The sequence below is a fragment of the Convolutriloba macropyga genome, chromosome 7 (genome assembly GCF_964194025.1).
Source record: "Convolutriloba macropyga chromosome 7, txConMacr16.3, whole genome shotgun sequence".
In the NCBI taxonomy this organism is placed as follows: Eukaryota; Metazoa; Xenacoelomorpha; order Acoela; family Convolutidae; genus Convolutriloba; species Convolutriloba macropyga.
The window spans coordinates 73,850,199-73,862,621 of NC_134474.1; the positions used below are offsets into that span (position 1 = coordinate 73,850,199).

General features: G+C 38.6%; 1 protein-coding gene across 2 annotated transcripts in view; it reads right to left on the reverse strand.

Annotated features, from left to right (window-relative positions):
- Positions 1–4,919, reverse strand: part of LOC142342526 (guanine nucleotide-binding protein subunit alpha-14-like) — a 73,299-nt gene extending 68,380 nt beyond the window's left edge. Inside the window, exons 1-2 of one of the 2 annotated variants that reach the window (XM_075393875.1) lie at positions 4,713–4,919; positions 3,696–4,124 (exon numbers count right to left, since the gene is read on the reverse strand). In XM_075393875.1, the coding sequence (XP_075249990.1) occupies positions 3,696–4,110 (415 nt within the window). In that variant the 5' untranslated portion in view covers positions 4,111–4,124; positions 4,713–4,919. Of the gene's footprint in view, positions 1–3,695; positions 4,125–4,697 lie in introns of both variants that reach the window. The other variant, XM_075393874.1, reaches the window with a different exon arrangement.
- Positions 4,920–12,423: the final 7,504 nt, after the last annotated feature.

Genomic DNA, 12,423 nt, shown 5'->3' on the forward strand with positions numbered 1-12,423 from the left:
CCGTTCTTCAGTGGATAAACTCTAATGAAAAGCAACCAATCTTTGTTGCAAACCGCGTTTGTGAAATTTTGGAGTAAACCAGCGTTGACCAATGGAACCACGTCGCAACTAAGGATAATCCAGCTGACGCTGGCACGCGTGGAATGTCCGCTGAGGTTTTGCAACTAAGCGGTTGGGTCAATGGTCTACATTTCTTATCTAACTCAAGTTTCCCTTTCGTACCGAACAAAGACGTCATTAATAACATCAAACTTGGCGTCAACCAAGCAGTCATCATAGAAGACACTGTCTCTCTCGCTACATCTGTTAAAAAACAGACAACTCCCGTTCCGTTGTTATTCCAATTTGATAAGTTTAGTTCTTATCAAAAGTACTTGCGCATTGCCGCATACGTTCTCCGGCTTTTGCCGAAACATGCCGGCTACCGTAACCCCGATGGTAGCATTACCGACCCTACTGAGCTTGACGAAGCCGAGCGTCATCTACAGTATTTGGTGCAAGGAGAGTCTTTTGAAGCCGAAAGAAAGGATCTTCTTGACATTAAATTCGTTAAACGGAGTAGCCAAATTGCTCCACATTCACCGTTTATTAGTCCAAATGGGCTAATCCGTTCCTCGGGCCGCATCAAGCGGTTAATCGAAGTTGGGTTTAATGTAAAGTACCCAATCATCCTAGATGCACGTCATCCGTTTGTAAAATTGTTCCTTGAACACACGCACGTAGAGCATTATCATCAAGGCGTTGAATACCTCAGATCAATTGTGCAGGAACACTACACAGTACTGAAACTAAGATCATCCTTGCGTTCCATCAAAGCACACTGCCTGAGATGCCGAGAATTCCAAGCTGTAACTATGCAACCAATCATGTCTGACTTACCTAAGGAGAGACTCGCCTACCAGTCACCTCCCTTCACTAACACTGGCGTTGACTACTTTGGGCCATTCTATGTTACTGTCCGCCGTACTACTGAGAAAAGGTGGGGCTTCCTCTTCACCTGTCTCACTACTCGCGCTGTCCACGTCGAGATAGTTACATCCATGGACACCAGTTCTTGTGTTATGGGAGTTGAGCGGTTTGTGTCCCGTAGGGGTACACCTGCCATGATTTGGTCGGACAATGGCACTAACTTTATTGGAGCGGAGAAAGAACTCCGAGAAAGTATTGAAAAGTGGAACGTTGTCAACATTGCAGCTGAGCTTGCTCACAAAGGTATAAAATGGAGATTCAATCCACCCAGCGCACCACATCAAGGTGGTATCTGGGAGAGTTTGGTACGCAGCTTCAAGCGCGTGTTGTATACTATTCTTGGCACGCGTCGCCTCACGGATGAGGTACTGCATACTACCTTTTGTCTCGTGGAGAATGCTCTCAATTCGCGTCCTTTAACACCAGTAAGCTCTGATCCGTGCGATTTGAACGCTTTAACGCCCAACCACTTTCTTCTAGGAGAATACTCTACCGGTAATCCGTCTGTTGTCGGCAATAATGAGCTTGACCATCGTAAACGCTACGCCCGTGCGCAGTCGTACGCTAATGCGATCTGGTCCCGTTGGATCAGAGAGTACGTACCGACGCTGAACCGACGCTCTAAGTGGCAGACGCCTGCCGAGCAACACCTTAAGACCGGTGACTTGGTTTGGATAGTTGAAGAAACCAACCCTAGGGGTTACTACCCAACCGCTCGGATTGTGGAACTCCGCTACGGCTCCGATAGCGTCGCGCGCTCCGCCGTTTTACGTACGTCGACCGGTTCAGTCGTCCGCCCGCTTGTAAAACTTGTACCAGTTTTCCCAACATCTTCTTCCGGGCCGGAGGATGTTACGAAGTAAATGAAGGAATAATATTAACCAATCAGAATTGAGTATTTATTTTCGTATTTAAATGCGTACAGAAATCGTTCTATATTAATAAAACGTTCTAATATACGTAGAAAGTTCCGAAAAAGTTCATTTAACCTAATTTTAAGTAAATATAACCACTATATGTATCGATTAAGCTGGTTTTCGGCTTAATATTTTTAGGTTTTCTAGACACTTGCCGATTGAATACGAACTGATTTTGACGTCAATGACATCCGACAAAAAACCAGTAAAAGAGCATCGAAAAAACCTTGCCGTCTAAGCTTTCACTTGTTGCTATGATCATCGCTAATACAGACACGTTGCTTATATGTTGTTGCTATGTACGCTGTCTACTTATACGTTGCTTTGTCGATAAAAACGTTGCTATATAAAGCGAAAAAAGAGCTAATTGAATCTACGAAAGAGTGTTTTGCACCTTTAACACTCCCACCAACGAGGTTTGCTTTATATGCGACTCGAACTTCCGCGTGGGCACTTGTAAGATTTAATTTGCATGGCAAGTCGTAACCTCTAAAATAATTGGGCATTGTGGTAATCGCCTACAAACTAGCTTATTTATAATTAGTGCGTATACTACTGTAGTAATTACCAGTTATAAGCTTCAAAAGTACGACGTCATTCTGCTCAAACTTCATTTTGGGGTAGGAGTAACTTTCAGACTTTACACGTTAAATTTAGCCTGGGTGAACTCTATGACCTCTATGTAATCACAATGAGGAAAAATTGCAGATAAAGAAACTTAAAATTTTTTGATGATGCATTGTTTCGGAACTGGGATCTTTTCCTTTTGTGCCCAGTACGTTATGTGCCCGCCAGTTGCAGAGCACATGCCATTGCATAGTAAATGATTATTGCAAAAACATGGCACGTGCGTCTGGGGGGTGCAAACAATATGAGCCAACTAAGATTGGATGGGGCACAAACGGAAAAGATCCCAGAACTGAATTATGTTTTTACTCATGAAATGTGCTGCTACAGCGCTGAAAAGCTCTTAGACTCAAGTCCGGGAACATATTAGCAAGATAGAGGATGTGAAGGAAATTAAAGAAATTATAATTAATTTATATAAATATTATTTGTATCATCTAACTTTTAAGACTAAGATAACTTGTAGCTTCTAACTTATTCAAAGTTCATCAATCGGAAAAATTTTCTGTTTAAATTTTGAAATCGAAACTGTTCAACATTTTAAAATTTCAGTGAGGGGGCTATAATGGTAAAGAACCAAATTTTCTCTGACCTTCAAAAAACTTTAAAAATTGACTTGAAAACCTTGATCAGATAAAATCTCATAAGAGTAGCAGAAACAGGTCTTTCCCATTTTAGCCCCCCTCCCCCCCCAGCCTAGTGATCAGATAACCTATAGCTCCCCAATCATGGTATATATATATATATATACCATAATAGGGGGCTATAATGGGAAAGACCCGCAGAAACTACGAGGAATTGAATTGGTAAACGCTGATTTTCGGGGCAAAGAACAGTATGAAGTATATGGCCCATTTATTCCGCATTTTCTTGCTTTTGTAGATATCAGCTGAGAGCAATTTTAACAAACATTGGCCGAAATACCGAAATACCCATTTTGCCACTGAGGGAGCAGCAGGGGACAAATGTCCAATAACACCTCAGTAAATTAACTATTAATTACCGGAGCTTTTCTGTTTTTGACATTCGGTACGTTATGCTCTCCCAGTTACACAGCACGTACCATTACACATTAAGTCATTATGTAAAAAATTGTATGTGCATCTATGGGGGAGGGGGGGGGGGGGGGACGAACTCATTAAGCGGAGGGGGGGGGGCACAAACGGAAATTAATCTAATAACCTTTATCATTCCAAATTTTCTTGATTTTAGTGGCATCTTCTGGACTCATGCGTAAGTTGTCAGAGGATACTTGATGGGCATAATCCTGGATGTTCTTCGAGTTCTCTGTCCTCTCGTACTTAATCCTTAAAGCGTCCATTGCATCTTGAAGATTAGCCAGGGCCTGGTACACATTCTGGACAATAACTGGCGCATATCGCGACCTCTCTTCACTACTGTACCCTCCTGACTTTCCTTTTTCGTAGGCTGGATCGAGGATAATACGTAACTGTTTGACGAATGTTGACTTCCCGGATTCCCCAGTTCCAAGAATTAGAGTCTTGACGACGTTGCCGGACTTCTGCTTGTCAGCTTTCAAATTCTCCTCAATTTTCCTGTCTTGGGTGCCGGACTCTTTTTCAGCGGCACACCCCATTTTGGGGCTAATATCTGAATCTTTTGCGTTATTGAAGCCAGTTGATGTACGTTACAATATGTGCCATTTTAAACAAACTATGATGAGTTAAAGATTATTTCTTATAATAACACCCCCCCCCCCCCCCCCAGCTTACCAGCTTAGTGGTCGTATAAGTTATTGTAGCTATACTCACCAGTTATTGTAGCTATACAATAATGGGAGCTATAAATTCGCGGGAAGGGTCTATAATCAAAAATGGGATCTATCTGACCCCCCCCCCCCCCCCCCCCCCAGCTTACATATGTTCTATGACCCCCAGCACGTGCATTATTTTTACATAGTAACGTGCTATATAACAACACAATTTGTAACTGGGGGGGGGGGGGGGGGGAGGTCATAAAAAACGCTGGGGGCCGAAACAGAATAGATCCCAAAACGGTTTTTCCCATTATATCCACACCAACGTTGTGGTCAGATATCACACCCCAAGTATTTTATTTATCCTAAAATTGGGGCCATAACCGTGGATATTAGTTAACGCAGAACTTGCATTGGGGGGCGTGAGTAGTTCGCCTTCACTACGCTGGGTGATAGTGTTCACGAACGGAAAAGATTCTAAAATTTAGATGGATGTTCTAGTTCTGTTTCTCTTTGTTGCAGAATTGACGAATAAAACAGATCTGTCTCACCAACTGATTCAACTCATGGCACTTTGGTGCCAAGATTCGACGCTCTTTTGGCGGTTGTTTTCCTAGTTGACCATAGTACAGTACATTTGAATGCCACAGAACAGCTGATAATAGCACGTGCTAAATGCAAAAGAAATATTGGGTCAGATTCCAGTCTATCTAAATGATTTCTGACTTTTATGACCGGAAAAGTTATGTTAATGTACTGAAAGCAATGAAAGCATTAAATACGCTCATTGAACATTTTGGGGCTTTTCTATTAAAATACCCGGATCTTTTCCGTTTGTGCCCCCCCAGCTTAGTGGGTGCATATTATTTGCAACCCCCAGATGCACGTGCAATATTTTTACATAATGATTTACTATGTAATGACACGTGCTCTGTAACTGGGGGGGGGGGGCATAACGTACTGGGGGGGGGCACAAACGGAAAAGATCCAAATACCCTTTGACCCCCCCCCCCCCAGCTTAGTGAGTGCATATTATTTGCACCCCCTAGATGCACGTTCCACTTTTTTTACTTTTTAGCTGTGATTTACTGTGTACTGGCACGTGCTTTGTAACTGAGGGCGCACAACGTGCTGGGGGGCACAAATTTCAAAAAAGTCAAAGAGCAGAACAGTTGGTAAATGCAATTTGCTGCGTAACTCGAAATCCAACCAAAGTTTTGATTAAAAATGCCTCAGCAGACTAAAACCGAATTGAGTAATGAACTTTCAAGACTTACAAACATCATCGAGGACATGCGAAAACAGTTAAAGCAAAAAACAAAATCGTACAAGAACAGAAACAATTAATCGATTAACAAGCTCAAACGATGTCAGAACAAAACCATGTCATTGAAAAACAAAAGCAGCAGATAGAATTGAAAGATGATGCAAACGCGTACCAGTGTCGAATGAATGATCAATTCCAATCGGAAGTAGGATATTCAGGGGATCAGAACAGTTCTCTATTGGAAAACATATTGGGTCACAATATTCAAAATTCAAAAAAATTTTTGGAGCCGTCGGAACCCAAATTTTTTCCAAAATTTATTAACAGAAACACTAACCATTTTATAATTTTAGGCACATACAAAAAAATACAACAATCTGACATTTCTTATGATACTGGGATTCATTCTTAACCCTCTGCAACAATTATTGATTTGGGACAAACAGTCGAACAGTATTCGTCAGGAGCAAAATGCCAATCACTCATTTTTCATGCGGGTCATAATAGTATAGATAAGGGTGTTTCGGGGTGGCCGCAGCATCTCAATTATGTGAAACTGTTACAAAAGCAATCAAAAAGTTGAAACTTCACAGAGTTCTACGTTCTGAAATTCCACAAGTTAAAAATGGCCATTATGGGCGTTAATCGAATCACATTGAAATTGAAGAGTTCATTACGCAACTGGGAAATATTGCTTTGGAGTAAAACCGAACATTTAAATGGACAAAAGTAGAGGTTTTGAAATGCAACATTACAACATCCGAAATATCTAATGATGGTGTTCACTAAAGTTTGGCGGGAGTACAAAAAATTTTCAAGAGTCACAAATTTTATTCAAAATCAAGGTAATCAAAGACAGGAGTAAACAAGGGTGGGGTGTTGCCATCTGGGTTCCTAGGGACATATCTTCAAAACAGCGAAATGATCTATATGGGCTCAATGAAAGCTTTTTTGAGCCCTTATGGGTAGAAATATCTGGGCTATCGGTTAGCAAAATCCTTACTAATGCTTCGTATTGTCCAAATAAAAACTTGGGAAACTATTTCATTGACGAATTAACATCAGAGACTTCCTCGGCGTACTCAATCGCTGCCGAAGTTTTGCTTTTTGGCGATTATAATTTCAATTATTTCAACAAAAGAGAATCCACTTTATTGGATGAATTTGGGAGTAATTCCGGCCTTACCTTGTCAAACACAGAAAAACTAACACGAGCCACCAGCCAAGGCATAACACTAATCGATCATGGGATTTCCAGCAAAAACCAAATTCAAGATGTTCACATTTTTTCGCCATCAGTTGAAATGGATCACTTGGTTGTTTTATATACTACCAATTTTCTTGTTGAACCTACAAACAGGAAGCAAAGTTTTATCAGTAGAAACAAAAGAAAGTTCGATGCAAATAAATTTAGTCTTGATTTTTCAAATCAGGACTGGAGTAACTTATATCAATGTAAAGATGGAAATAGCATGTACAATGTTTTCTTAAACGTTTTTAGTACTACTCTAGAGTTCCACGGCCCACTTATAGAAACTTTTCAACCAGAAAGAAAAATTGCTGAAAAACCTTGGCTGACAAAAGAGCAGAGAGAAGAAATCACCAAACAACATAGACTTTTTAATATCTGGCAAAAGAACCCATCGGAGCAAGCGCATACCATTTTCAAATATCAGAGAAATTTGGTTAATAGGCGTTTCAAAACAGCCCAGAACGAGTTTTGCAAACAATTTTTCAAAGAACTACTATCAAAAAGAACAATGGAGTCCCATCAAAAAAAGAATTGGCAAAGAAAGGGAGTGTCTTGTTTTAGACAAACTAATCGATGGTGAAACAGAAGTAGAAAATGAACGTGATATTGCAGTTGTCTCAATAGAAGTTTTCAAAAACTTGGGTTATACGATGGACAATGTGTGAGCGCTCCAAATATTTCTCGCATAGAAGTTAGGGAAAGGTTTTGCTTCAGAACAGTTACACTAAAGGAACTATATGATGCCATCAATTCACTCGACAACAATAAGTCTCCGGGTCCAGGTGTTTTTAATGCTTGGGCAATCAAGGCAGCAAAGCGTCCAATCGGAACCCATTTGCAGTTTGTTTTTAACACATGCATTAGTCAAAAATTTTTCCCGGAAAATTTAAAACTCGCTTTCATTAGTCCGGTCTACAAAAAAGGGGACGTAAAAATTTGCGAGAACTATAGGCCTATTTCAATTACTCCAATGTTTGCGGAACTCTTTGAGCGCATACTTCTCAATCAGAGAACGGTACACAGTTTGGATTTCAAAAACATAAGTCTTCTACAGATGCTGTTTTACACTTAATCGAAGCATTACAAGAAAACTATGATAGCTTAAAAATTTCAGTTGCTGTTTTCATTGATCTGGCTAAAGCATTTAATTCAATATCGCACGAAATTTTTCTCAAAAAAATTAAAGCTTACGGTTTTTCACAAAGTGCAGTTGAATTATTTGCTTCATTTCTTAAAAACAGACGGCAGTGTTTTAAGATAAATGATGTTTACTCAGAATGATTGGAAACAAATCTTGTTCCACAGATAACGGTGTTCCACAGATAACGGTTTTAGGGCCACTAGTATTTCTTCTCTACATTAATGATTTTCGAGAAAAGGTACAAGGAAACTTCGACATATTTCAATTTGCTGATGACACAAGTTTCCATTTTAGCAGAAACAATGTCAGCGAACTGGAAAAATGTGTTTCTGAAATACTGGAGAAAACAGATAATTATCTAAAGCAAAACAAATTAACCATGAATACCGTAAAACTGAACTTCTTTGCGTCCCGAAGGAAAATGAAAATTTTGATCAAATAGTTTTTCGGGGACAAGAAATTAAACCAGAAAGTCACTGCAGATACTTGGGAATAATAATTGATTCTAAATTAAATTTTTATGTACAACTAAACAAATTCCTATCAAATATGGCCTCAGCGATTAGATCCATATACCTTTTACGTTAGCTCTGAAAGCACGATATGCTATTCAAATCCCTAGTCCTTTCTCCTTTAACATTCAGTGCTCTATTTTTTCAGAACTTGAATTTCTCTGCAATGCAACGAATTAATCGACAAATCAATTGGGGAATTAATGTTTGCTATATGAGAAAAAAGTTTGAGAGATCTACAGATCTCTTAATAAAATCTGACATTTTGCCTGCAGAAATTTTAATAAGCCAGATGAGTGTTTCAAAACTTAGGAATTATATTTCATTAATGAAATCAGACGGCACTGAGAGTTTTTTTCTAAGTGGTAATGTCTTAGTAAGAAAAAAACAACATAACTGAACAGCTAATTCTCTTAAGGTCGAGCAGTCGATCATTACAAAAAAGAAGCATCCAAAAATGGAATAAACTTCCGCGTGAAGTCCGGACTATCAGATCACGCTCAAAGTTCAAGCGCATATTAAAACAGCATCTGCTCCAACAATTCAAACTTGTACAGTTGGAAATGAACGTTGGTGGCTTCAAAAGTTATTTTTACTTTAAAAAACGGAACCACTTATTTTGATTTTTAACATTGTACTAATTTTGTTTATATAATTTTAAACTTGTAATATTTAACCCCTGGGTTGTATTTTCAATTTACTTGTTTAAACAAAAAAAAAGATCAAAGCTCCCCTATCGCAGAGGTCATTTTACGTATAGTAACAATTAGCGTAAATAAGCCGTAATAGGGGTTGTAATTTCGAGCTGGGGAAGCTATAATTGGAAAGACCCGACTTTTGGGTCCTTCCCATTATAGCCGCCCATGAAATTTTAGCCCCCCCCCCATCGAGCTATATTTACTATGATTTTAAGGAGGTTTTAGGTTATTTGACCACTAAGCGGGGGCGGGGGGTATCACGAGAAAGACACTGAAATTTTTTTTTACAATCTAGGTACTGAAGCCAGATAACATGTTGACAATTTTCAATTGCTTCCTTCCTTGCTGAACAAAATTTTTCAAATTATTGTTGTGTACTCTGACAATAAAGATCTTCTGATTCGGTCCCCCATTATAGTGGGCCATATAAAATGATCTTTTCCGTTTGTGCCCCCCCCCCCGTTAGTTTTGCACTCCCCAGTTACAGAGAATGTGTCATTACATAGTAAATGATTTAGCAAAATTATGGCACCGCACGTGCATCTAGGGGGTTCAAATATTATACACCTACTAAGCTGGGGGCACAAACGGAAAAGATCCAACTTTCACACCCCCAGGCGCACGTGCTATATTTTTACATAGCAACGTGCTATATAACAACACATAATTTGTAATCGGTGGTCAAAAATATCTCTGCGGGCCGATGCAGAATAGATCCGACAATACTATTGATAGCGTAAATCCACAGTTATAAAGTATAATTCCTCCCTTCCAAATCAAAAGTCAAATCAAGCTTTAAAAGGGAGCAGTTATGAATGAAATTGAAAACTTACATATTGTAACTCTATGCAGAGCGATTCTAATAGGAGTTTTCCTACTAAAATTTAGGTTCCAAGTGCGTTTTTTATGTATCTTTTTCCAAGTAATTTCTAAGTGTTTAGGTTTGCAAGCGTCCAGTATTCTGCTAATTTGAGAAAATTTTACAAGTTCTGAAGATGAGGAACTGCACTGAGTTTCGCAAGAATCAATTTGATAGAGAAAGAATAAATCGTGCGATGCATTTCTTATTTATACTTTTTATTTACATTTTTGTCCAATTAGTATTGAGTTCATTCTGTTAAAAGATAAAAAAAAATTTATAATTTTTCTTTGAGTCTGAGTCTTCCTGCTCGATACTGCGGCTATCTAGAAAAGCGTTTAGCATGGGTTGGAATACCCATTAATTTGTAAGTCTAATTCTTTGTTTCAAGTTTTGTTGAGTTTTTCAGTTGAGAGTTGCTCAAGTTTGAGGCTTTTTCTTGTCTTTTCCCGTATACGTTGGATTGTTTAAAGTTGGCCTCAGAGGCAACGTAGTGTCCAATAGTGGTAGTGAATTTGGGGTTGTTATTGACTATATTTGAGTGAGGTTAAGGCAATTTGTGTAGTGATGGAATTAATAGATGTGGTTCCCCATTGTCTTTACTTCATTAAATTTGTGTGTTCAGAGGTAATGGATTGACCGAAATTGAGGTAGATTAGAGGAGAGAAGGGTTTTTCAATCAGAGAATTGAATTTCATTTGAATATATAATAATTTGATTGAGTGCTAACGGTCACGAGATGTTGATACAATTTTTCTCGTGGTTAGATTCTTCATTTTTTTGGATTGTGTCTGTTGAGTTTTGTTTGGAAGATTTCGTTGGTTTTGCTTTGTCGAGTTCGTAATTATTATTTCAGAGAAGTGTTATGGCTCGATAGTTTACTTGGTTAAAGATGTCAAATATTCTATCGACACGTCCGGAAACGTTCGTTTCAAGTTCGAAAAAAAGTTTGAATACGGCCTTGTTTAGGAGTACCCGAAAAGGAGGTGACCTGCTGGGTGATATCATTAAGATTAAAGAGGAGTAGCTAAAGAGGGATAAGTCAGTAGAACTTGGGTGGGAAGAAGTTCCATTGGTTGACGGTTCTGGAATAATTAGTTGGCATCAGTTAAGGGCTAAGTTAGTTGGAGAGGGGAAGGGGTCAACAGAAGTTAAAAACAGTTGGCCAAAGTTGCCGTCAGAGAGCCGAAAAGAAGAAATAAAGCGGTTAATGAAAGATTTTTGCGGAGAAATGGAAGCGCTTGCTGAAGTAAATCAAGTTGAAGGTTTTGTTGATAAAATGCCTATTTATCGTGGCGAATTATGCATATAAGCTATGGTATCAGTCTATGAAAATTTGTATGGTTCAGTCGGCTGGAGATCTAATATTCAAGGAGTGTTATATGGAGAATTTCCCTGCAATCTAGATTGTAATACGAAAGATGCAATGATTCAGTTTGCTCCTTGGTGGACACAATCACATATAAAAACAGATGGAAGTGACAGTGTTTCAAAAACAATTGTGGGTGAAAAACATTTTCTCATTTGTGTGAGCTACGCGACGACCATTGCATTTAATAATGATGTAGAAACACAACTGTATTTCATGGAGTTAATAAGTCGTGGTTCTAAAGCTAGTAAGCTACCGAGTGACCATTGGTATTATATTTCAAATAAGTCTATTGCTTTATTTCAGCCAACACTATGAGCTCATGCTGTTTTAACAATAACAGTGAAGTCACCCTAGTAATTGAATGGATCATATATAAATTTTAGTAAAAATAAATTTAAAATGACTAAGAGATTGTATAAGAAAAGGGTTAAGAGAGAGGGGGGGTTGCGTGCGTAAGTCTAAGATCAAAATGAGAAATGTGGGCGAGGTGGAAGAAGACGCAATTGTGTACACTTTCCTGCCCCCTAAGGGTCCTTCCAAGCTTTAACGTGAATTTAGTATTTATAATTTGAGTTACGGCTGGTGTGAATGTTGATGCAAATGTAATTGCTCGACCTTTTAGAGAGCGTTATTCCGAGCTAAGGTCGTAATATATGTGTAAAAAAAATAGTTTAACACTAATGTTCCGATATAAATTTGGACACATAGTAGTCTTTTTTGAAATCGATCTCTTTATCAAACCAACTTGCCGGTTTTATTTTTATGTAGAATATCCTTGAAACTTTATTGCCACGTGTATCTCTTTTCCTTTCGAGTAATCATATGACCAAAAGGTGCACAAATCTTGGTTTGATTGTTTTAGGGCGTGGGATGAAAATATTTTTAAGAAAAAAAAATAAATAGTTGTTTTTGTAAGGAATGTACGATAAGTGAAAAATGAATAAAAATTACTGTCTGTACTATAATAACGTCTTCTGAAAGCCGTATATTGACTTTTTTGGAAAACGCTTCTTTGTCTTTTTTTGGAGTTTTGTTTTTTGTTCTAAGGTTCTGTTTAGAAAAGGACAATGGATTTGCCGTGAGAAAACGCAA